At 41.0% G+C, this 24,014-nt stretch overlaps 2 protein-coding genes across 3 annotated transcripts; one reads left to right on the top strand and one right to left on the bottom strand.

Moving 5' to 3' along the window:
- Window positions 1-1,294: 1,294 nt before the first annotated feature.
- LOC141400558 (E3 ubiquitin-protein ligase listerin-like) lies at window positions 1,295-17,400 on the bottom strand. Of its 2 annotated transcripts, none has more exons than XM_073979770.1 (14): window positions 17,163-17,400; window positions 15,329-16,113; window positions 15,071-15,250; window positions 12,413-13,454; window positions 10,763-12,345; window positions 6,367-6,559; window positions 6,116-6,299; window positions 5,959-6,050; window positions 5,618-5,895; window positions 5,395-5,554; window positions 5,223-5,334; window positions 1,859-2,262; window positions 1,632-1,799; window positions 1,295-1,560 (listed from the first exon to the last, which is right to left on the bottom strand). In XM_073979770.1, the coding sequence occupies exons 1-14, from the start codon at window positions 17,208-17,210 to the stop codon at window positions 1,501-1,503; spliced, it is 5,289 nt and encodes a 1,762-aa protein (XP_073835871.1). In that variant the 5' UTR covers window positions 17,211-17,400; the 3' UTR covers window positions 1,295-1,500. The 2 variants fall into 2 exon arrangements, with proteins under 2 accessions (XP_073835871.1, XP_073835872.1); XM_073979771.1 differs by having other exon boundaries at window positions 15,329-16,279; window positions 16,827-17,347.
- Rcd7 (Reduction in Cnn dots 7) lies at window positions 2,917-5,362 on the top strand. Its single transcript, XM_073979772.1, has 2 exons — window positions 2,917-3,781; window positions 4,824-5,362. Exons 1-2 carry the CDS (start codon window positions 3,016-3,018, stop codon window positions 5,201-5,203), a joined length of 1,146 nt encoding a protein of 381 aa, XP_073835873.1. The 5' UTR covers window positions 2,917-3,015; the 3' UTR covers window positions 5,204-5,362.
- Window positions 17,401-24,014: the final 6,614 nt, after the last annotated feature.

Raw genomic sequence — 24,014 nt, 5'->3', positions numbered from 1 at the left:
CACCCTTTATTTCAGAAAGGGTCTATAGAAGCACCCTTTATTTCAGAAAGGGTCTATAGAAGCACCCTTTATTTCAGAAAGGGTCTATAGAAGCACCCTTTATTTCAGAAAGGGTCTATAGAAGCACCCTTTATTTCAGAAAGGGTCTATAGAAGCGCCCTTTATTTCAGAAAGGGTCTATAGAAGCACCCTTTATTTCACAAAGGGTCTATAGAAGCACCCTTTATTTCACAAAGGGTCTATAGAAGCACCCTTTATTTCAGAAAGGGTCTATAGAAGCACCCTTTATTTCAGAAAGGGTCTATAGAAGCACCCTTTATTTCAGAAAGGGTCTATAGAAGCACCCTTTATTTCAGAAAGGGTCTATAGAAGCACCCTTTATTTCAGAAAGGGTCTATAGAAGCACCCTTTATTTCAGAAAGGGTCTATAGAAGCACCCTTTATTTCAGAAAGGGTCTATAGAAGCACCCTTTATTTCAGAAAGGGTCTATAGAAGCACCCTTTATTTCAGAAAGGGTCTATAGAAGCACCCTTTATTTCAGAAAGGGTCTATAGAAGCACCCTTTATTTCAGAAAGGGTCTATAGAAGCACCCTTTATTTCAGAAAGTGTCTATAGAAGCGCCCTTTATTTCAGAAAGGGTCTATAGAAGCACCCTTTATTTCACAAAGGGTCTATAGAAGCACCCTTTATTTCAGAAAGGGTCTATAGAAGCACCCTTTATTTCACAAAGGGTCTATAGAATCACCCTTTATTTCAGAAAGGGTCTATAGAAGCACCCTTTATTTCAGAAAGGGTCTATAGAAGCACCCTTTATTTCACAAAGGGTCTATAGAAGCACCCTTTATTTCAGAAAGGGTCTATAGAAGCACCCTTTATTTCAGAAAGGGTCTATAGAAGCACCCTTTATTTCAGAAAGGGTCTATAGAAGCACCCTTTATTTCAGAAAGAGTCTATAGAAGCACCCTTTATTTCAGAAAGGGTCTATAGAAGCACCCTTTATTTCAGAAAGGGTCTATAGAAGCACCCTTTATTTCAGAAAGGGTCTATAGAAGCACCCTTTATTTCAGAAAGGGTCTATAAAAGCACCCTTTATTTCAGAAAGGATCTATAGAAGCACCCTTTATTTCAGAAAGGGTTTATAGAAGCGTCCTTTATTTCAGAAATGGTCTATAGAAACACCGTTTCTTTCAGAAAGTGTCTATAGAAACACCGTTTCTTTCAGAAAGGGTCTATAGGTAAAGATTTCCGGATGCGTCCTACGTTGGGCGCCAGGATAAGAATTACTTATTGTGTACATTTCTTATCTCATCGTTTATTTAATAATTTAAAAGTAAATAATTTATAAGCATTATACAGGTTGTTATATTTTATACGTTTACACATCACGGGTATGTATAACTAGATTTGTGACCAAAAAATATCGGGAGCTTTTGATTAAAAGATAATAGCTATTGCTTCTTCTTATGGGAATATGTCTGTATGTTAATTAAGTATTCTCTTAGAAGACATTTCTACAAATGGGACAGGTGGATTTGGAACTGGTTGTAAACCATTTGTACTGGAAAGGAAATGAAAAGAAAAAAGGTATATTAAATCATTATCAGAGAAAGATGACTCAAGATGACTTACCAAACATGGACCATGGAATTTCTTTTTACATGTTTTACATGTTAACTTGGGTAATTGGCAAGTATCCTGATGGATGACTGTATAACAGACGTAGCACTCCTCAACACCTTCGAATTTCTTGTCCAGGTTGTTTTTCCACAGGGCTAGGCCATCAAATATGGTACCATTCTGGAGAAAGAAAGGAACCAATATAGCACTTTAGTTAAGAAATCTTAAGAACATCTTACCTGATGTGTCAAAAAGATGGTCAATTGCATGGCAACATTACGTGACGAAGCCCTACCGCCAATTTGTTTATTACAATCCACCTTGACAGAACCAAGAGGATAATTGGATGCCAATGTTATTACCAGTTCCATACGTGCCTCATCTATTGAATACACGGCCAAAACTTCTCGTGTTGAAATGTGTACTGTAACCTGCATATTTTCATGTTTATCCTTCTTCCCAGCAATTGCCATAAGTTCCTCTTGACAGATGATGGGGGAGACGAAATTCGTTGTTAGCGTATCGACAAAGGTCTTTTGTCTTGAGGGGCTGGTGTTCCACCATTTACGCACAACAGCGGGTAATTTACTTAAAACATCCGTGTACAAATGACAAGTGTATTTTTCCAAGGAAAGATTGTTATCTGCGGAAAAAAGAAAGTTCAGAAAGTGAGGTTAGATTCGAAATGTAACCGAAAAAGCGAGGTTAGATTGAAATATTAATAACAAAGGAAATGGTGCTTCTTAAGACTCTTTCCATCCTTACTTCTTCAGACCCTATCCAAGGGAAAGGCTGCTTCGTAAGGAAAGGGTGCTTCGTAAGACTCTTTCCAAGGGAAAGGCTGCTTCGTAAGACCCTTTCCAAAGGAAATGTTTCTTCGTTAGATCCTTTCCAAATTAAAGGCTGCTACGTAAGACATTTTCAAAGGAAAGGCTGCTTCGTTAGATCCTTTCCAAAGAAAAGGGTGCTTCGTAAGACCCTTTCGAAATAAAAGACTGCTTCGTTAGACCCTTTCCGAAGCACCCTTCGTAAGACCCTTTCTCAAGGAAAAGGTGCTTCGTTAGACCGTTTCTCAAGGAAAGGGTGCTTCGTTAGACCCTTTCTCAAAGATAGGGTGCTTCGTAAAGCCCTTTCCAAGGGAAAGGGTGCTTCGTAAGACCCTTTCGAATGGAAAAGGTGCTTCGTTAGACCCTTTCTCAAGGAAACGGTGCTTCGTAAAACCCTTTCTCATGGAAAGGTTGCTTCGTAAAACAAAAAAAAAAAAAAAATCAGAAAAAAACTAAAAATCAATTCCTTAAAAAAATAGTTTTTGGAACTTTCAAGGAAGCTTTGAAACTTCTTTCAAATAATTTCAATTTAATTTTCAAGAGAGTACAAATCGAAAAATTTCCCGGAAATGGCTATAAATTTTGAAGAAATTCCACACGAAATTGATGATGCATCGACAAAACCTCCAAGATCTACACGCACGGTGCTGGAAGAGATTACAGCACGTCAACATTTACTGCAAGAGAGATCAATCAAATGTAAAAATATTCCTCCATTCTATGAGAAACCCAAGAAGCGACCTCAACGCTATACCTACAAATATTTTTGTGTTTGCCCGCGTTACAATCCCCAATATCCGTGTCAGCATAGTGGTAATGTTGTGGTAGATCGTGATGTTTTGACGCCAAGGGAGCACATTGTGTATTTATCCACACCGCGAGAAAATAAAGCGGCACCACGTCGTCTACCAAGATTTTATCAAAAGAAATTCGTGTTGCCAAATTGCACGGCGCGAATAAATAAATTGGCAGCTCCGGATATAAAGCGTGTAATGCATACCTTGGCTAATTTTAAACATATTCTCCCCAAGCGTCACCGTTCGGCATTGAAGGAACATATGGCGCCGAAACCCAAAGTGGAATATACAAATATTGCCACCGCCTTGGAATGGATGGAGGAGGAAAGACGTTTAAAGAAGGTGGCAAAAAGGATGGAACGTTTGCGCTGCCAAAAGATATCACGGCAAATTCTCCACCGGCAACGTACACAAATTAAGAAAATTGTTTGCGTTCTTTTTGAAGAAATGCGGGAATTTTTGCTCAATGATCAATTCATTATTGATGACAATTCACCATTGGTGGGAGTGATATTGGAGACGTTGAAGGAATTTACGGGTAAGAAGGAAGGAATATTTGTTAAGCATAACAAACCTCAAAATTTGCCATAAAAGTTAGGTTATGAGAAACATTTTTTTATACTATGGTCTCTATCAAAAGTGAACTAATTTGTTGAATTGAGAGATGAAACGTCCCCTGATGTAGTCATGTCATCAACATACTAACAGGGTCGTGCCCAACATTGGGCGCCACTTTGTTCGGATATTTAAAGGGTCTTTTTTGATAGACTTCGGAGCGTGGTTTGTTTAAAGGATATTTTTTGAGGGACTGATTTGTTTAAAAAACAACCAAAGAGTAGACGGCACGAAGGGTCTTCTATTATTTAGTATGCAGTAGATGCCCCCATGGGTCATCTACTGTAGAGTAGATGAACCCAAATGTCGTCTACTGTAGAGTAGATGGCCCCAAGGGTAGTCTACTGTAGAGTAGATTTCCCAAAATATCGTATACTGTAGAGTAGATTCCCCCAAGGGTCGTCTACTGTAGAGTAGATGGCCCCAAGGGTCGTCTACTGTAGAGTAGATGGCCCCAAGGGTCGTCTACTGTAGAGTAGATGGCCCCAAGGGTCGTCTACTGTAGAGTAGATGGCCCCAAGGGTCGTCTACTGTAGAGTAGATGGCCCCAAGGGTCGTCTACTGTAGAGTAGATGGCCCCAAGGGTCGTCTACTGTAGAGTAGATGTCCCCAAGGGTCGTCTACTGCAGAGTAGATGGCCCCAAGGTTTGTGTACTATAGAGTAGATGGCTCCAAGGGTCGTCTACTATAGTGTAAATGGCCCCTAGAGTCGTCTACTGTAGTGTAGATGGCCCCAAGAGTCGTCTACTGCAGAGTAGATGGCCCCAAGGGGCGTGAAGTTTTTAAACATGTTCAAGGGCATAGCATTTTAAAAAATATTCTTCAAGAGGCGTAGATTAAAAAAAATATTTTTCAATGGGGTGGATTTTTTTAAAAAATAAATTTTTATAGTCCCATGACTAATTTTTTTACAATAGAAAAAGCTGTTTCTCTCTTAATGCCGACTAATTTTGTTTCCTTTGTAGACAAAGAATTCTTTGTAACCAACAATTTGAAGGAGTATCAAAAAATATTATCCCTGAATTTGGCTGTATGGATCAATAAATTCATATCAAATTTGAATATACACATTGCCGAATCGCCAGAACAATATGAACAAAGGCAACAACAAGAACAAAGCACGTCAATGCCAAATACACTTCTGCATGAAATGCCACAATCTTTTCTACCCGTTGCTGATTATATTTCCTATACAAGTAGCTCCGAAACAAATTTCTCCGGATGTCCCCCTACAGAAAAGCACTCTAATGTGTCAATGCAAAAGCGAAGGGGGGATAATGTGGAGCAAACCACATCACAAACGGCAGAAGATGATAAAGAAGTAAATACCGAACATAATGAGTGAGGTTCTGAACTTAACTTACCCCTGATTTGTGACCATGCAAGACCCTTGAAAATGTCATTGTTCAACTGCTTGGTACTGTGATTTTTCAAAATTTCCACTGGCATACAACGGAACAGGAAGTGTAATAAATTCTAAAATGATTTTCAATTAAAAACCAGATTTCTCTTTGTATTTCTCAACCTCTCCCTTACCTCTTCATATTTGTTTTCATGTAAAAATGTGGTATAAACTGAGCGCAAAGCCACCGGCGATTTGGCACAAGCATAAATTATGCAATCCCACAGCATGAGATAGGAAAAGGCTTCATGACGATCCACGGCTTGCATTTCAGATATTTCGGTAAGTTTAAAACTGAAAAGAAGCAAACGATGAATAAAAAGATGTTTTTTAAATAGGCCTTGGTTCAAGGTTTACCTAAATTCTTCCAAATATTTTCTTATGGGCATATCATAACGTCCAATGTAATCCTCAAAACGATTTAAGAAATGCCATTTAATGGTCTTGTGTTCATCTTTGTCAATTTGTTCCGATTTTATGTCATACATTTCAATATCATCGGCCACAAAATATGGTGTCAGGTTGCGCATCATATACATGCTTAAGGTGCGTAGAGAATGTACCGGACTGGAGAGGTTTTTCAACAAAAAGTTACACACATGGTCCAGTGTCATTTGGGTGGAAGATTTGCAGAACTACAGAAAAAACAAACAATCAAACTAAAACAAGGCAAAACAAAATCTCCAGCAAAAGCTTACCGTATAAATGATTCCATAATCCAAATACTCCATGGTGGAGGTCAGCTCAATAAGGAAAACTTCCCAGCAGTCCATAAAGTTGGGTTTAATATCTGTAAGCAAGAAAATGAGCAAATCTAAACAAAGGCCCCTGATAACGATTTTTTGCCCCCATTACCTTGATATTGGCATATCTTATAGAAGGTCTTGAATATGGTCAAATACACGTCCCTGGAAAAAACATTCAACCATTCATCGTAGACATTCTTTAAAAGTTCTGTGGAACTTTTTTGTTTTTCTTCATGGAAAAATTTGGTTAGCGCAGCAAACAATTTGAAAACTTGCAGGGTGAAATATATACTCTGAAAGGGAGAGGGACAGAATAATTTGGAAATTCTTTATGTGGAGACGAAGTTTACTGAATACTACCTTTTGATCTGCATTTTCCAAGGCATAATCCAAAGATTTGGTTACACTCAATATCCAATGTCCCAGGCCGATGCGTATAACATCCCAATTTTTAATGGTCAGTTGATAGGATATACGTTCCAGGGCACAGGATAACAATTTTATATATTCCACAGCATTTAAGATGTTGACAATTTCTTGTTTGGGAATTTCACTAAAAAGAAGAAGAAAATGGAAAAAATAAATAAGAATTGTAAGGGATACCATAGAGTTGATGGCCTCAAGGGTCTTCAACCATTAAGTATATGGTCCCAAGGGTCGCCTACTATGGTCTACCCTATAGTGGACGACCATTGGGGCCATCTACTCTATAGTAGACGATCCTTGGGGCCATCTACTCTATAGTAGACGACCCTTGGGGCCATCTACTCTATAGTAGACGACCCTTGGGGTCATCTACTCTATAGTTGACGACTCCCGAGGCCATATAGTCTATAGTAGACGACCCTCGACGGCCATCTACTCTATAGTAGGCGACCCTTGGGGCCATATACTCTACCGTAGAGACCCTTGAGGCCATTTACTCTACCGTAGACGACCCTTGGGACCATCTACTCTACCGTAGACGACCCTTGGGGCCATCTACTCTACCGTAGACGACCCTTGGGGCCATCTACTCTACCGTAGACGACCCTTGGGGTCATCTACTCTACCGTAGACGACCCTTGGGGTCATCTACTCTACCGTAGACGACCCTTGGGGCCATCTACTCTACCGTAGACGACCCTTGGGGCCATCTACTCTACCGTAGACGTCCCTTGGGGCCATCTACTCTACCGTAGACGTCCCTTGGGGCCATCTACTCTACCGTAGAGACCCTTGGGGCCATTTACTCCACCGTAAACGACCTTATCTACAGTAGGCGACCCTTGGAGTCATTTACTCTACCGTAGACGACCCCTGTGGCCATCTACTATACCGTAGACGACCCTTGGGGCCATCTACCCTACCGTACACGACCCTTGGGGCCATCTACTCTACCGTAGACGACCCTTGGGGCCATCTACTCTACCGTAGACGACCCTTGGGGCCATCTACTCTACCGTAGACGACCCATGGGGCCATCTACCCTACCGTAGACGACCCTTGGGGCCATCTACTATACCGTAGACGAACCTTGGGGCCATCAACTCCACCGTGAACGACCCTTGGGTCCATCTACTCTACCGTAGACGACCCTTGGGGCCATCTACTCTACCGTAGATACCCTTGGGGCCATCTACTACACAGTAGACGAACCTTGGGGCCATCTACTATACAGTAGACGAACCTTGGGGCCATCAACTCCACCGTAGACGACCCTTGGGTCCATCTACTCTACCGTAGACGACCCTTGGGGCCATCTACTATACCGTAGACGAACCTTAGGGCCATCAGCTCCACCGTAGACGACCCTTAGGGCCATCAGCTCCACCGTAGACGACCCTTGGGTCCATCTACTCTACCGTAGACGACCCTTGGGGAACATCTACTCTACCGTAGACGACCCTGGGGGCCATCTACTATACCGTAGTCGAACCTTGGGGCCATCTACTATACCGTAGTCGAACCTTGGGGCCATCTACTATACCGTAGACGAACCTTGGGGCCATCTACTATACCGTAGACGAACCTTGGGGCCATTAACTCCACCGTAGACGACCCTTGGGTCCATATACTCTACCATAGCAGACCCTTGGGGCCATCTACTCTACCGTAGACGACCCTTGGGGCCATCTACCCTACCGTAGACGACCCTTGGGGCCATCTACTCTACCGCAGACGACCCTTGGGGCCATCTACTCTACCGTAGACGACCCATGGGGCCATCTACCCTACCGTAGACGACCCTTGGGGCCATCTACTATACCGTAGACGAACCTTGGGGCCATCAACTCCACCGTGAACGACCCTTGGGTCCATCTACTCTACCGTAGACGACCCTTGGGGCCATCTACTCTACCGTAGACGACCCTTGGGGCCATCTACCCTACCGTAGACGACCCTTGGGGCCATCTACTATACCGTAGACGAACCTTAGGGCCATCAGCTCCACCGTAGACGACCCTTAGGGCCATCAGCTCCACCGTAGACGACCCTTGGGTCCATCTACTCTACCGTAGACGACCCTTGGGGGACATCTACTCTACCGTAGACGACCCTGGGGGCCATCTACTATACCGTAGTCGAACCTTGGGGCCATCTACTATACCGTAGTCGAACCTTGGGGCCATCTACTATACCGTAGACGAACCTTGGGGCCATCTACTATACCGTAGACGAACCTTGGGGCCATCAACTCCACCGTAGACGACCCTTGGGTCCATATACTCTACCATAGCAGACCCTTGGGGCCATCTACTCTACCGTAGACGACCCTTGGGGCCATCTACCCTACCGTAGACAACCCTTGGGGCCATCTACTCTACCGTAGACGACCCTTGGGGCCATCTTCTCTACCGTAGACGACCCATGGGGCCATCTACCCTACCGTAGACGACCCTTGGGGCCATCTACTCTACCGTAGACAAACCTTGGGGCCATCTACTCCACCGTAAACGACCTTTGGGTCCATCTACTCTACCGTAGACGACCCTTGGGGACATCTACTCTACCGTAGACGACCCTGGGGGCCATCTACTATACCGTAGTCGAACCTTGGGGCCTTCTACTATACCGTAGATGAACCTTGGGGCATTCAACTCCACCGTAGACGACCCTTGGGGCCATCTACTATACCGTAGACGAACCTTGGGGCCATCAACTCCACCGTAGACGACCCTTGGGTCCATCTACTCTACCGTACACGACCCTTGGGGCCATCTACTCTACCGTAGACGAACCTTGGGGCCATCTACTCTACCGTAGACAACCCTTGGGGCCATCTACTCTACCGTAGACGACCCTTGGGGCCATCTACTCTACCGTAGACGACCCTGGGGCCATCTACTCCACCGTAAACGACCTTTGGGGCCATCTACTCTACCGTAGACGAACCTTGGGGCCATCTACTCCACCGTAAACGACCCTTGGGGCCATCTACTCTACCGTAGACGAACCTTGGGGCCATCTACTCCACCGTAAACGACCTTTGGGGCCATCTACTCTACCGTAGATGACCCTTGGTGGCATCTACTCTACCGTAGACGACCCTTGGGGCCATCTACTCTACCGTAGAGACCCTTGGGGCCATCTACTATACAGTAGACGACCCTTGGGGCCATCTACTATACCGTAGACGAACCTTAGGGCCATAAGCTCCACCGTAGACGACCCTTGGGTCCATCCACTTTACCGTAGACGACCCTTGGGGCCATCTACTATACCGTAGACGACCCTTGGGGCCATCTAATATACCGTAGACGAACCTTAGGGCCATCAGCTCCACCGTAGACGACCCTTGGGTCCATATACTCTACCGTAGACGACCCTTGGGGCCATCTATTCTACCGTAGACGACCCTTGGGGCCATCTACCCTACCGTAGACGACCCTTGGGGCCATCTACTCTACCGTAGACGAACCTTGGGGCCATCTACTCCACCGTAAACAACCCTTGGGACCATCTACTCTACCGTAGACGAACCTTGGGGCCATCTACTCCACCGTAAACGACCTTTGGGGCCATCTACTCTACCGTAGATGACCCTTGGTGGCATCTACTCTACCGTAGACGACCCTTGGGGCCATCTACCCTACCGTAGACGCCCCTTGGGGCCATCTACTCTACAGTAGACGACCCTTGGGGCCATCTATTCTACAGTAGGCGACCCTTGGGGCCATCTACTCTACAGTAGACGACGCTTGGGGCCATATACTATGCCGTAGAGACGCTTGGTGCCATCTGCTCTACCGTAGAGACCCTTGGGCCATCTACTCTACCATAGACGACCCTTGGAGCCATCAACTTTACCGTAGATGACACTTGGGGCTATCAACTTTACCGTATACGACCCTTGGGGCCTTCTACGGTAGAGTAGATGACCCCAAGGCTCGTCTACTGTAAAGTATATGACCCCAAGAGTCGTTTACTCTAAAATAGATGGCCCCAAGGGTCTTCTAATGTAAAGTAGATGGTCCCAAAGACGACCCTTGGAGCCATCAACTTTACCTTAGATGACACTTGGGGCTATCAACTTTACCGTATACGACCCTTGGGGCCTTCTACGGTAGAGTAGATGACCCCAAGGCTCGTCTACTGTAAAGTATATGACCCCAAGAGTCGTTTACTCTAAAATAGATGGCCCCAAGGGTCTTCTAATGTAAAGTAGATGGTCCCAAAGGTCGTCTACTGTAAAGTAGATGCCTCCAAGGGTCGTGTATTGTAAAGTTAAAAAAATAGACGAGGCGTGCTTCAGAACCCCTCTATAAAGGCTTACCTCTGATACAGCAACAGATCCTTTTGGTTGTGTAATTTATCTGAATGCTCGGTAATGAATTGCACTACAACGGATATGATATTTTGATCGGATTTTTCATTGTATGACAATGAAAAGTTATTCTCAAGTAGGGCATGAAATACACCAGCCTTGATCCATATATCTTCGGGTTCACAACGCATAATGGGACATTGTAAATCGATGGTTTTTGGTTCCAGTTTAGGTAGGAGATATTGCAGAGCACCCATATAGGCTTTGAAGGTTTTCTTTTGAGCAAAGTGTTCTTGAAGATCTTCGGCTAGCAGGAGGAGACCGCTCTCTTCAAATTGGGCATATTGTTCAATATTTACCAGATAGGGTAGGGAGCGATAATAGCCGAGATGTTGTTCCTTGGCCGCTTCCTCCATGAGTAGTTCTTTGAGTGTGATGCTTAGTTCACCAGAATTGCGTAGCAAAGATTGAGCTTTTTCGCTAAATTCCAAGCATAGCGATTCGAGGCGGGTTTCTAAATTGGGGTAGTTGTTTACCAAGGAGTCGCCAGCTGATGCCATGTTGATGTATTTTAACAGCTGCATTTGCAAATATTCTGACCATACTTTAAGTAGATTTTCATTTGGATCACAATAGTCCTCGGTTATTTCCTCATCATTGCTTTCGGGTTTATCGGTTTGTTGTTTGGCTGATGCTTGAGGCTTGCCACACACCAATTTGCAGAGTATGGAAAAATTCAAAAGAGATCTTTGTAGAAAGATTTGTAGATCAGATAATTTGGAAGTTTGGGATGTAAAACCAGGGCTAGGCGATACCAAACCCTTGAGGGATTCTATAAAGAGACAAGTGTTGAGCAGTTGCTTTTCCTTTGCGGAGTCATCTTTGAGTATGGTTTGTAAAATATCATCTATTCTGTTGTAGCGTTGCTTTTCATCGCTAAGATTTTCTGTGGAACAAGTTACAAATTTGGCAGTTGCCTCTGCTATGGAATCGATGCTGGTGGGGGAAAGATTTACCTTCTCACCCTGGTGATCTATGATGCGGGCACATTTTTGCAATAATTCGTTATTTAAAATAATATCTTCACTGGAAAGGGCATCCTGCCAGCATGTTGTTATTTCCCATAAGGTGTCCTCAGATATGTAGTCGTTGACAGACTTTTGTATGCTAAAGGTAAAGAGGCGAAGGAAAACTTCATGTTTCACCTCAAGGGAAGCATTTTCCTTGGAACAGACCACTGGCATTATCTGTGCTATAAAACTGCCGCACGCATCAACATCAGTTTCGAGATCTTCGTTGTTGGCTTCTTCTTCTGCTTCTTCGTTGTCCATCAAAGGTTTTGATAGGGTCAGGAGGATTTTATCCACGGTTTGGGGAGATATTAATATTTCCCCCGTATCTGTTTCAAAGAAACATTTGTGCAAAAGATTGAAAAGGTCCTTGGAGTTGTTTTTCACCACATCCTCAGCAACTTGGGTGATGATTTTTGTAATCTCTGGCTGGGAGAGTATGGTTCGGATTTCTGGCTCTATACACAAGGGATGTGAGAGAAGACGGTTTAAAACCAATGTTTGGGTCAGGAGATTGGGAATCTAGAAAGGAAAGAGCAAACATAAAAAATTAATGAATAAAACTGAATGGTGTTCTTCCTCTTCTTACCTTTATAAGTTCCCTATCAATGTAACCGAAACGCTCTGCCTTCTCCAAGTGTTGCAATATCTCAAATATAACATCTACCACAATCTCACAGGCCTCATTGTCCAAAAACGAAGAACTTAGCAGCCCCACAAATGTCATTAGAGCCGCCTCCAGGGTTTCTTTTTCACTAAGCTTCGTAAAGAAGTCACGATCATTAAACATATTACAAAGCAGGCGTACATTTTTAATGTATTTCGATGACTTCAAGGTTTGAGTCTTTTGTATGCAGATTCTTAACAATTGTAAAACCAATTGTTTGAGTTCCTTTTGTCTAAAGTCGGCCGCAACTTGAGTGGATTTTGGTGTACGTGGGCGTTCAAGGGTGGAGGAAGAGGAGTTTGTTTCCTCTACATTTTCTGACTCCACAAATTTCACTTTATGCTCCTCCAAACTAGGATTGGCCACATATAAATCATTGATGAGTTCAATAACCCGCTCCAAATATAATTCACTAACATCGGAGGCATTCAGACCCTCGGTGGTCATGTTGAAAAGCAGCAACCAAAACTTATCCAACAACTGTTGATAAATTTGTGATGTTGTATGTTGTCGATCAAAGAATGCCACCAGGGTACAGGCATTTTGAAAAACGTACCGTGTTGCCACGCTGTTTGTGCTGCTGAGGCACTGCTGCAATGGTTCCATTACATTTTCCTGCAGCAAATGTTCCACTAATTCTCGGTTTTCTTGGGTCACCGAATCTTTGGAAGCATTGTGGATTTTTTGATTTATATAACGTAAACATTCAAAATAGGTTTTAATTATTATGATATTATCCTGTTTGGAAATTTGTCCGGATTCGGAGAGTATGATGCTTTTGAGGTTATCAAAGAATTGTTTGATGAAATTGTGATATTCCGCGGTATCTTGAGTAACGTGGGATAGCTGGGAGAAGAAGGGTAAAATGTTGGGGCAAATAGCTTGGGCATTGCGATTAAAGGCGTTGCGTAGCAGGTGACTAAATTTCGGCCACACCTTTTCACGGAAATCGATTGTTTCGGACCTAAAATGAAGGGGAGAAATTTCAAATTATCATGGAGGAAAACTAGAGGAAATTTTTGCACTTCTGCTGTAGAGTAGATGGCCCCCAGGGTCGTCTACTGTAGAGTAGATGGCCCCCAGGGTCGTCTACTGTAGAGTAGATGGCCCCCAGGGTCGTCTACTGTAGAGTAGATGGCCCCCAGGGTCGTCTACTGTAGAGTAGATGGCCCCCAGGGTCGTCTACTGTAGAGTAGATGGCCCCCAGGGTCGTCTACTGTAGAGTAGATGGCCCCCAGGGTCGTCTACTGTAGAGTAGATGGCCCCCAGGGTCGTCTACTGTAGAGTAGATGGCCCCCAGGGTCGTCTACTGTAGAGTAGATGGCCCCCAGGGTCGTCTACTGTAGAGTAGATGGCCCTCAGGGTCGTCTACTGTAGAGTAGATGGCCCTCAGGGTCGTCTACTGTAGAGTAGATGGCCCCCAGGGTCGTCTACTGTAGAGTAGATGGCCCCCAGGGTCGTCTACTGTAGAGTAGATGGCCCCCAGGGTCGTCTACTGTAGAGTAGATGGCCCCCAGGGTCGTCTACTGTAGAGTAGATGGCCCCCAGGGTCGTCTACTGTAGAGTAGATGGCCCCCAGGGTCGTCTACTGTAGAGTAGATGGCCCCCAGGGTCGTCTACTGTAGAGTAGATGGCCCCCAGGGTCGTCTACTGTAGAGTAGATGGCCCCCAGGGTCGTCTACTGTAGAGTAGATGGCCCCCAGGGTCGTCTACTGTAGAGTAGATGGCCCCCAGGGTCGTCTACTGTAGAGTAGATGGCCCCCAGGGTCGTCTACTGTAGAGTAGATGGCCCCCAGGGTCGTCTACTGTAGAGTAGATGGCCCCCAGGGTCGTCTACTGTAGAGTAGATGGCCCCCAGGGTCGTCTACTTTAGAGTAGATGGCCCCCAGGGTCGTATACTTAAGAGTAGATGGCCCCAAGGGTCGTCTACTGTAGAGTAGATGGCCCCAAGGGTCGTGTACTATAGAGTAGATGGACCCAAGGGTCGTCTACTGTAGAGTAGATGGCCCCAAGGGTCGTGTACTATAGAGTAGATGGACCCAAGGGTCGTGTACTATAGAGTAGATGGACCCAAGGGTCGTCTACTATAGAGTAGATGGCCCCAAGGGTCGTCTTCTATAGAGTAGATGGCCCCAAGGGTCGTCTACTATAGAGTAGATGGCCCCAAGGGTCGTCTTCTATAGAGTAGATGGCCCCAAGGGTCGTGTACTATAGAGCAGATGGACCCAAGGGTCGTCTACTATAGAGTAGATGGACCCAAGGGTCGTGTACTATAGAGTAGATGGACCCAAGGGTCGTCTACTATAGAGTAGATGGCCCCAAGGGTCGTCTTCTATAGAGTAGATGGCCCCAAGGGTCGTTTACTATAGAGTAGATGGCTCCAAGGGTCGTCTACTGTAGAGTAGATGGCTCCAAGGGTCGTCTACTGTAGAGTAGATGGCTCCAAGGGTCGTCTACTGTAGAGTAGATGGCTCCAAGGGTCGTCTACTGTAGAGTAGATGGCACCCAGGGTCGTCTACCGTAGAGTAGATAGCCCCAAGGCGTCTCCGGTAGACGTTACTCATTTTTACATCTACTTACCAATCTTTAAAGTTAGCCTGTATCAGCAGTATACAACCCCAGACATGGGGAGCCACCAAGGGATCTGATTCATCAATATTTTGAAATGCAACTGTGGTCACTTGTGTCTTGTGTTGAGCCACGATTTCCAAGAGTTGTGGGCTTTGTAACAAATGATAAATAAACTCAAACCAGGCGGCTCTAAAACACAAAAGATAAAACAAAAACGATTAGCAATCGTTTGCAAAAAAAAGACACATTTAACCAACAACAACTTACTTGATGGCATTCAATTTATTCTTGGCAAAGCTGAAGAATTTTTGGTGTTCCAATAATTTGGCCAGCAACTCCTTAATTTTACTTTGATCCTCCGCCGTTTGGGTATGTTCCACAAAGAATGACAACTCCTTAAGACTACACACGACAATACGTTGATATTTTTGTTCAGCTTCTTCGGGTGTTAAACTTTTTCCAGTCGAGAGTGTGGCTGCTGTATGAAAGGTCAAGTTACGGCTGGCATATTCAATAATATCCACTTGACAATGTAAACAAACATCTGTGAGTTTATTGGAAAAGGTATCGTTGAAACAACTACTAGCCATGCTAGCTGCTGGAGCATAATTATCATATTGACTGGCCAACCAAACGGGTACCAACTGTTTCAAGTAGGGAGCAATGGCTTTTTTAGATTTTGTCACAAGAATTTGTAAAACTGTTTGTGTCAACTCGCGCACTGAATGCTCTGGATCTGTGGCTAAATTTTGATAGAATTTTGGCCATAATGGTAAGATGGTTTTCAACTCATCCATATCTGATTGATTGATTAGTTCAATAAATTCTTGTAGGGCCTTCTTCTTCGTCATTGGATCTTTTTTCGAGAGCTTTTTCAATGTCAGCTGGTACGGTGTTGATATGCTGGCATCAAAGGTGTCTGGCATTTGTTCCGCTGTAGCTCCAAACCCAGGTACAAAGGGTATCAACCCCAAGTCTGAGTGGGCTGAAAAGCCCACAAAAACAGGTGCTGTGGTACCCAACAACTCAGCACTACGTGCCGAACTGGAGGGCTAAAAAAAACAAAATAAAATATTAGGGCTTAAGTCTCGTTTAGGGGCACCTCTCGCATCGGGCTCATATTTTCACCATAGGTAGTCCTTGGGACCCTGATTACAACGATATATATCTTTTCCGGGGGAAGTACATACTTCCCGAGATATGAGTCTTGACATTTTACTATTTTTACTTGGGCAATATGGGTATCATTTTAAAGCTCGTGGTGAGTACTTTTCTTTGCTATTGCAACTTTTGCTTCGGATTACAACAATATATACTCAGATTTGAAGAGCTTTGTTATATATGGTCATTAGGCCTTGTTATTACAAAAGATAATGAATAAATAAATAAAATAAATAAATAAATATAGATTTTTCGGGATGAGTCCATACTTCTCGAGGTGTGGGTCTTGAGATTTTACAATTTTTACTTGGGCAATATGGGTATCATTTTAAAGCTCGTGGTGAGTACTTCTGATTGCGTCTACGACTTTCGCTCCTGTCCATATTAGAAAGTCTTAAATCCCGGCCGAAGGGCGGCTAATTAAAGAAAACTTATAATTTAGGAGAAACTTTTGTTCGCGTAGCCCACTTTTGCTCCTGTCCATAGGAGAAAGTCTTAAATCCCGGCCGAAGTCCGGCTTCTTAAAGAAAACTTATAATTTTGGAGAAACTATATATTGTTGTAATCTGAAGCCAAAGTCGTAACAGCAAAGAAAAGTACTCACCTCGAGCTTTAAAATGATACCCATATTGCCCAAGTAAAAATAGTAAAATGTCAAGACCCATATCTCGGGAAGTATGTACATCCCCCGGAAAAGATATATATCGTTGCGATCAAGGACTACCTATGGTAAAAATTTCAGCCCGATCGGAGAGGTGCCCCTAAACGAGACTTGTTCCAATATTAGTAAATGTTCCAAAAAAATGATAGGGAAGCTTTCACTATTAGCATCCCTCCAGCAATGTGCTCCGTGGAGAGGGTGAGGTAAGTTTCACTTGGCGTCTGTCTGTTGTTTAGTGTTTTGTTTCTGGCATTGGCTTGGAGAGTTGGAGTTTTTTACCTTCACATTGTTCTTTGTCCTCTGTGTATGTTTTGTTTTGCCACCCATTTTTATTTAATTCAATTTCAATAGTTTATGCGACTTAAAATCAATCCCGACAAAAAAGAAAACAAACGTCAGCAAACCACACAATGGAAATATGACAGATTGTCTTCTTCTTTCTAATATGGCATCTCTGAAATGAAACGAAAAATTAACAAGAAAATATACGGTAAAGATGCGAAATCAAAACAAAGATACCGGTAGGTGAAAAATGATGCAAAAACATATGTTGACAGTGTTGGTAAGTTATGTCATTTAAAGAGCTTGCAAATAAAAAGCTGACCAACACTAATGTCGTAACGTAACGTAAAATGATAGGTCGAAAGCATGGCACAATTATGCCAAGTTTACACTTGCGCTCCAAAATCCATTGGATTTCACGAAATCCTGAAATACACCCCGGTGTTTACACTTATTTTTTGTTGATTTCAAACATATGACAATGATCAAGGTAGATGCATATGCGCAGCTGATTGAACATGAATTTTCAAGACAAGTTGTTGTAAATTGAATTAAAGATCAAAAATATTCGACAATACAGAACTTTACAACTTTATTTAAAAAATTATCGTAAAATTATCTATATATCATATCAATTGTGTATAGTACCAAAAAATAAATAATGATTTTATAGTTGAGACATCATAATAATAAATTTTGATAGATAAAAGTTGTGCTCCGACCTACAAAATATTAGTACATGCAGTAGTTGTCCCGTTTAGTACTAAAAATGAGTTCCCGTATTCCGAAATCTAGCAAGACATGCACTTCTCTTTAAACAAAAATAGCGCCGAATAACACCCTCTTCTCCTGTTTTCTGCCATACAATTTTGGCCTATCAGAAACTAGCAGCAAGCATGTTCATATGTTCATTGGTATCTAATATTATAGCTGATACGTTGATTTTGACATTTTTGCTGGAGTTTTTGCAATTTCCGTCATTTCCCGTTTCCGTATTTTTAGGAAATTTGTATAGGGGAGACATTATTTTACAATTAGATCCATTTTCAAAAATTACCATTAAAAAAATAGCATTGTAAGAAAGTTTTTTAATATTTTTGACGTTGTTTACAAATTTTGATACTAAAATTTGTTGTTTCAGCAATTCGCACATCTACCTTGTTTATTGTGATACGTGAAAAGTGTTGCAACTTTTGGTACTTTTTTAGGCAAAAGCAAGGTTGTATATCATGTGTACTGTGATTTCGATGTTGATTTCGCTGAAATCACGAAATAAGATGATTTCATTTTTGTATGCGAAATCATGATAAATTTTGCATGATTCCGCGCGAAATCACGAAACGCCTTCGAAATCACGAAAAGACGCCGAATGTAAACCAAACATTACCCAGGTAGTGGCATCGTAAAATTTTGAATATGTTATGTCAAAACTTTCTTTATGTTGTTGGGGAAATTACAACAAAAATTTTTTTTATAAAGGGATTTGACTTTTCATATTCGATCAGCTGGTTTGATACCACTACCTTGTAGTTCTGCCATGGTCGAAAGTCACTCTAGAGTGGTTTCATAGTCCCGGTCCACACTAGCGTGAATTTCATTAAAAAATTTCATGAAATTAGGTGTTCTTAAATCGAATTCCCCATTACAGCAATTTTATGATTTTACTCTACTGTGAAAGTCATGGTAGAACAAATACAAGGTAAAGTTAATACTACAACAAATACAACTCGAACAACAACCACAAAGGTATTTGTTTTTGTTTGTAACGTTACTGCCAGTTGTATTTGTAAACAAAACAAGGAAATGTCTATAAATTATTGGAATTTAAAAAACTAATAATTTTTCACATTTGGTTGAATATTTTGGAAAACATGAATGAAAATTCGTCACATTTTCAATTTTTATGGTTCCACATCATTCCACTAAATGCATAAATTCTCGCAGAAAGTAGAATTCTTGCAGAAAAGTTTGGGGTCGCTGGAAATTCATAGAAAAAGGAGAAGCTGTTTCAAAGTTTTGTTTCAGAAATCAAAGAAGCACATGTTTATTAGGGCTTTATTTTTTTAAATTTTAACAAAATACCTCACATATTAACAAACGTTGTATCGCCTCTACAAGCAGGGATTTACTGCGCAGCTTGTCGTTCGAACTTGGAGGAGGTTTACATATCATTGATATGAAGAAGTCTTTGTGGGAAATGGTTTTTTCGGAATGATATTTTTTTTCTCAAAAAATATATGTCCCTAATGTACATCGAAATAGAAATAAATGTATAAAATGTCATATGAAATTTGACACTAACACCACAACCCAGTTCAGTCAGCTGGGTATTGCTGCTACCTTTTCTTGTTCTACCATGTGTGGAAGTCGATCTAGAGACGCATAATTTCATGCAATTTTTTTAATGAAATCACTCTAGTGTGGACCGGGACATAGGAACTGGGATTGGAAGTTGTGCAATGTCCCGGTCCATACTAGCGTGAATTTCATTAAAAAATTTCATGAAATTAGGTGTTCTTATGCTAAGTTTACATTTACGAAATCCACTCGATTTCAAATGTCAATTCCATAGCTCAAACGTCAAATGAAATCTCATCTGGATTTCATTTGACGTTTAACCTATGGATTTGACAGTTGAAATCGAGTGGATTTCGTAAATGTAAACCAAGCATTAAATCGAATTCCCCACTAAAGCATTTTTATGATTTTACTCTACTATGGACGTCGATCTAGAGACGCATAATTTCATATCAAAATTTCAATGAAATTACTGTAGTGTGGCCCGGGTCAATGTGGAGACATGATTTCACTACATCTTTCGATGCAGTCCAATGGAGTTCTAAAAAATTCACTCAGTACGAAATCCAAGAAGTAAATGAAGTTTATTTACATTTGTTATTTTGCGTCATTTGTTTATACATACACACGCACACAAAAAACGTACGCAGTAATTTTTATACCCCGGTTACACCATACCGGATTAACCCACTGGGTTTGGATTTAAAATGTCAATTCCATAGCGCAAACGTCAAATAAATCCTCTCGAAGTAGTTTAACCCGGCAAAAAACTCTAGTGTAACCATACTCTTATTCGAAAAAAAACAGCAATTTCACAACGCAAATGTTTATCAAATAATTTTACTTAATTTAAAAACAAAAAAAAATATTTTTTGCACGTTTTTTAACTATTTATTTTCATTTTACTTATTCCCCCCATACCATTACTATCGCAAACGATTCGTTTTCGAATGTTTTTCGATAGTTTTGCGGATATTTTGTTCGAGAACGACACACGAGAACGAATTGAAAACGATTCATTCGTCGCTCAGTTTGTGGCAGGATAACCCTCGAATTCGAATATCATTAATAATATTATTAGCGAATGAAAGATGATAGTTTTACGATAGTGCCGATAAAGCATTTTTTGGCGGAGTTTCAGTGTTATGACGTGTTTAACTTTATCTGCGATACGATGTGCGGTAACTGTTCATAAAAGCTGTGTTCCTTTACTTACCTGAGGTTACCATTTTTAACCTGCAAAGCGTTCCTTAACCCCGAAAAGTGGTAAAACTGAAAGCAATTTTTAAGAGAGTGAGAGTGGAGAGAGAGCGAAAATGGCTTTCTCTTCTACCACAGGCTACCAGCAAATTTTCTGCAGGTAAAAAATGGCAGAACTGATTTTTCGACTTTTGTTTGACGATTATTTCACAATGAAAAAGAAAATGGACGAAAAACAGAAGAAAAAGTCGAACGCTGACAAAACTAAATTAAAAACTGTGAAATAAATGACGAAAATTGATTTTTTATGTTTCGTTTTGACATTGCTGCCAGATCTACCATTTTCCGTTCCTTTACTTTTCTGGTAAAATGTTCATGAGAGAGCAATTTTGAGCAATTTTGACACTTTTCTCTTTTACCACACTTACCATTAAAAAAGTAAAGGAACAAAGCTTATTTTTGTATGGTAAATGACGCAAACTGTTGCCTGTTTAGTTGCTAACTAGGCGTTTACATCAGACAGTTTGTCTTCAAATACAACTCTGATTTACTAACACATACATTTGTCGGCTGTTTCACAGCTGTCTGCCAGTTTTTCACAGACAAATTTTAGGATCAACAAATTTTTGATATTTTTGTGAAAAAGAAGCGAGATGACAATTGAAATGTGTTGAAAACAAAAGAATTTGTACAAAAGCAAAATATGTGAATGGTTTTCATTCATAACTTTACAACTTTGTTTGCAGTTGTCTGGACGCCTACGTCACGCAGGCAAGTTGTGGGATTTTGACAATCTAGACATGAAGCCAACTACCCTGTCATTTGTAAACGTAGGATAATGCAAATTGGACTTTACGCTCCAAAATCCACTGTGTTTACACTTATTTTATGTTTATTTGTAACATATCACAATGATCAAGGTAGATGCATATGCGCAGCTGATAGAACATGAATTTTCAAACAAAGTTGTTGTAAACTGAATTAATCGTCAAAAAATACGACAATATAGAACTTTACAACTTTATTTTCAAAATTATCGTAAAATGGTCTATTTATCGTATTAATTGGTCTATTTATCGTACTAAACCATGGCATAATTACCCAGATAGTGGCATCGTAAAATTTTGAATATGTGATGTCAAAACTAATTTTTTATAAAGGGATTTAAAGTCCAATTTTCATATGCACATTAAATGATTTCGTTTTAGTCCCGGGTCACACTAGAGTAATTTCACTGAAATTTTGGCATGAAATTATGCCTCTCTAGATCGAGTTCCATAGTAGAGTAAAATCATGACATTGCTGTTGTGGGGAATTCGACCTAAGAACGCCTAATTTCATGAAATTTTTTAATGAAATTCACTCTAGTGTGGACCGGGAGTTTCGAAATCCTAGAAACAAATGAAGTGTATTTACATCTGTTTTTTTGCGTCATTTGCTTACGCACACAATCGCACATACACACGGATACAATAATTTTAATTCCGAAAAATAAGAATTTCACAACACTAATGTTTACCAAATAACTTGACTTAATTCAAAGTTGAAAAAAAAAATTTTTTTGCAAGTTCTTTAAACATTTATTTACACTTTTGTCATCGTTTGAGTATTTTTGTTTTTCTACAACACACACAAACAAACAAAGACATCATAAAACAGTTGCATTTTTTGGTAGTTTATGACGAAAAAGCAGGGTTGCGTATAATAGTATGGTGTTTTCGTGCGTTGTTTAGAATAAATGACGCAGCTATCGTCATTTAATTTTGTATGCTAAATGTTGCCTGTTTTAGCAAATAAATGACGAAACAGCTCTAAATGACGAAAAAGTTGCTAATGTAAATTGGACTATATAGTTTTACCGAACAGATTTATAGCGTTCCGGTTAACTTAAAGTTAAAAGTGATGATTGACTTTCAAGGAGGTACATCTTGTCTTTAACTTTCAATGAGAAATTTATTTTTTTAATGCCACTAAATTAGTTTATTTTGCATTTTGAAATCCATCAGATAGAATACATGTAATAATGGCGCTAACCCTGCGTTTACACATGACAGGACAATTGAGTTCATGTATTGATTGTCAAAACCCTAAAAATTGCCGTAGGCGTCCAGACAACTGCAAAATGGTTGTAAAATTATGAATGAAAATCGTCGATTTTTTTTCCGCTCACATATTTTGTTTTTGTTTTGTTTCATGCCAGTCCTGTTGTCTTTTTTGTTATTTTTTGAGACAGTATTGTTTTCATTTATTCACAAAATGTCCATGTTTACTGTCTACGAAAATTACCAGTGGCCTGTTCCCGTACTTTATAAAGTGGTATAAGTAGTAAAAGTCGTAAACGATTTTCATATAAATTTTGTGTACGGGAACGCAAAATGTGTAAAAGTGGTAAAAATTGTAAAAACTTTTTAGTTCTGGAACAGAGCTTGTTACGTACCGCCTAATGCGGCGCTATGGTGGGGTTCCAGCTGCTCAGTCCGGGGCATCACTTTCAGGGGGATTCCCAACCCTGCCACCATCAGCCCTAGGGGTCGAACAATAAAGGAAAAGGGACTCAATATAAAAACAAACAAAACGACAACACTACATACAAACATGATGAAGGAACTTGGTGTTACAGTTCCCCCACTTTGCCCACCCTGCCTGCCTGATCAAGGCGAATTTAACAAGGTGATCCAATAGTTGACGTTAGGTTGTAGTCTTCATTTGCTGTCAATTTTTTTTTGCGCGAAATATCCACAAAAGTTAGAAGAAAACGTTAAAATATTATTCGCGAAGCCTAAACAAAGATGTTGTACACAAATATTTTTTATAGAAGCGAAATATTTGTTATTTATTTTTGATTAAAAATATGTTTTGACAGCAAATGAAGACATCAGTTGGTATTATTGTATCACCTTCTTTCTTACACCATGATCCTGATATAAAGACAAAACATAAATTTTAAAGGGCCCCAATTTCCACACACACACTTACCTCACATCAACATACCCCTATTTTCCTCTCTTACAGAAAACACTTAAAGATTCATTTTTATACTAAAATCAAACATTAAAACATTATATTAACATATCGAAAAATCTTAACTCTAAAACAAAGAGAACATAAAAATGTCAATTTTGAATTTCTACCACCAGACCTTATAATTGTGAGCCACTTACTCAGGCTGCCGACAACTGAAACGGATCGCCTTATTTTATTAGGGCGCACTCAATGTGTGTCGACCTTAATATGACTGACGACATACGCGATGCTATACGCTACGTCAATCATTAAGGATGGCCTAGTGGCAACACTGGAGTTTGGCACCACTGTATGTAAAATTACATTCACTATCACACATACGTATGT

Source organism: Musca autumnalis, unplaced genomic scaffold (genome assembly GCF_047663935.1).
Source record: "Musca autumnalis isolate F117 unplaced genomic scaffold, ASM4766393v1 scaffold_4, whole genome shotgun sequence".
NCBI classification, from domain to species: Eukaryota; Metazoa; Arthropoda; class Insecta; order Diptera; family Muscidae; genus Musca; species Musca autumnalis.
This window is presented reverse-complemented; position numbering and strand designations above follow the sequence as displayed.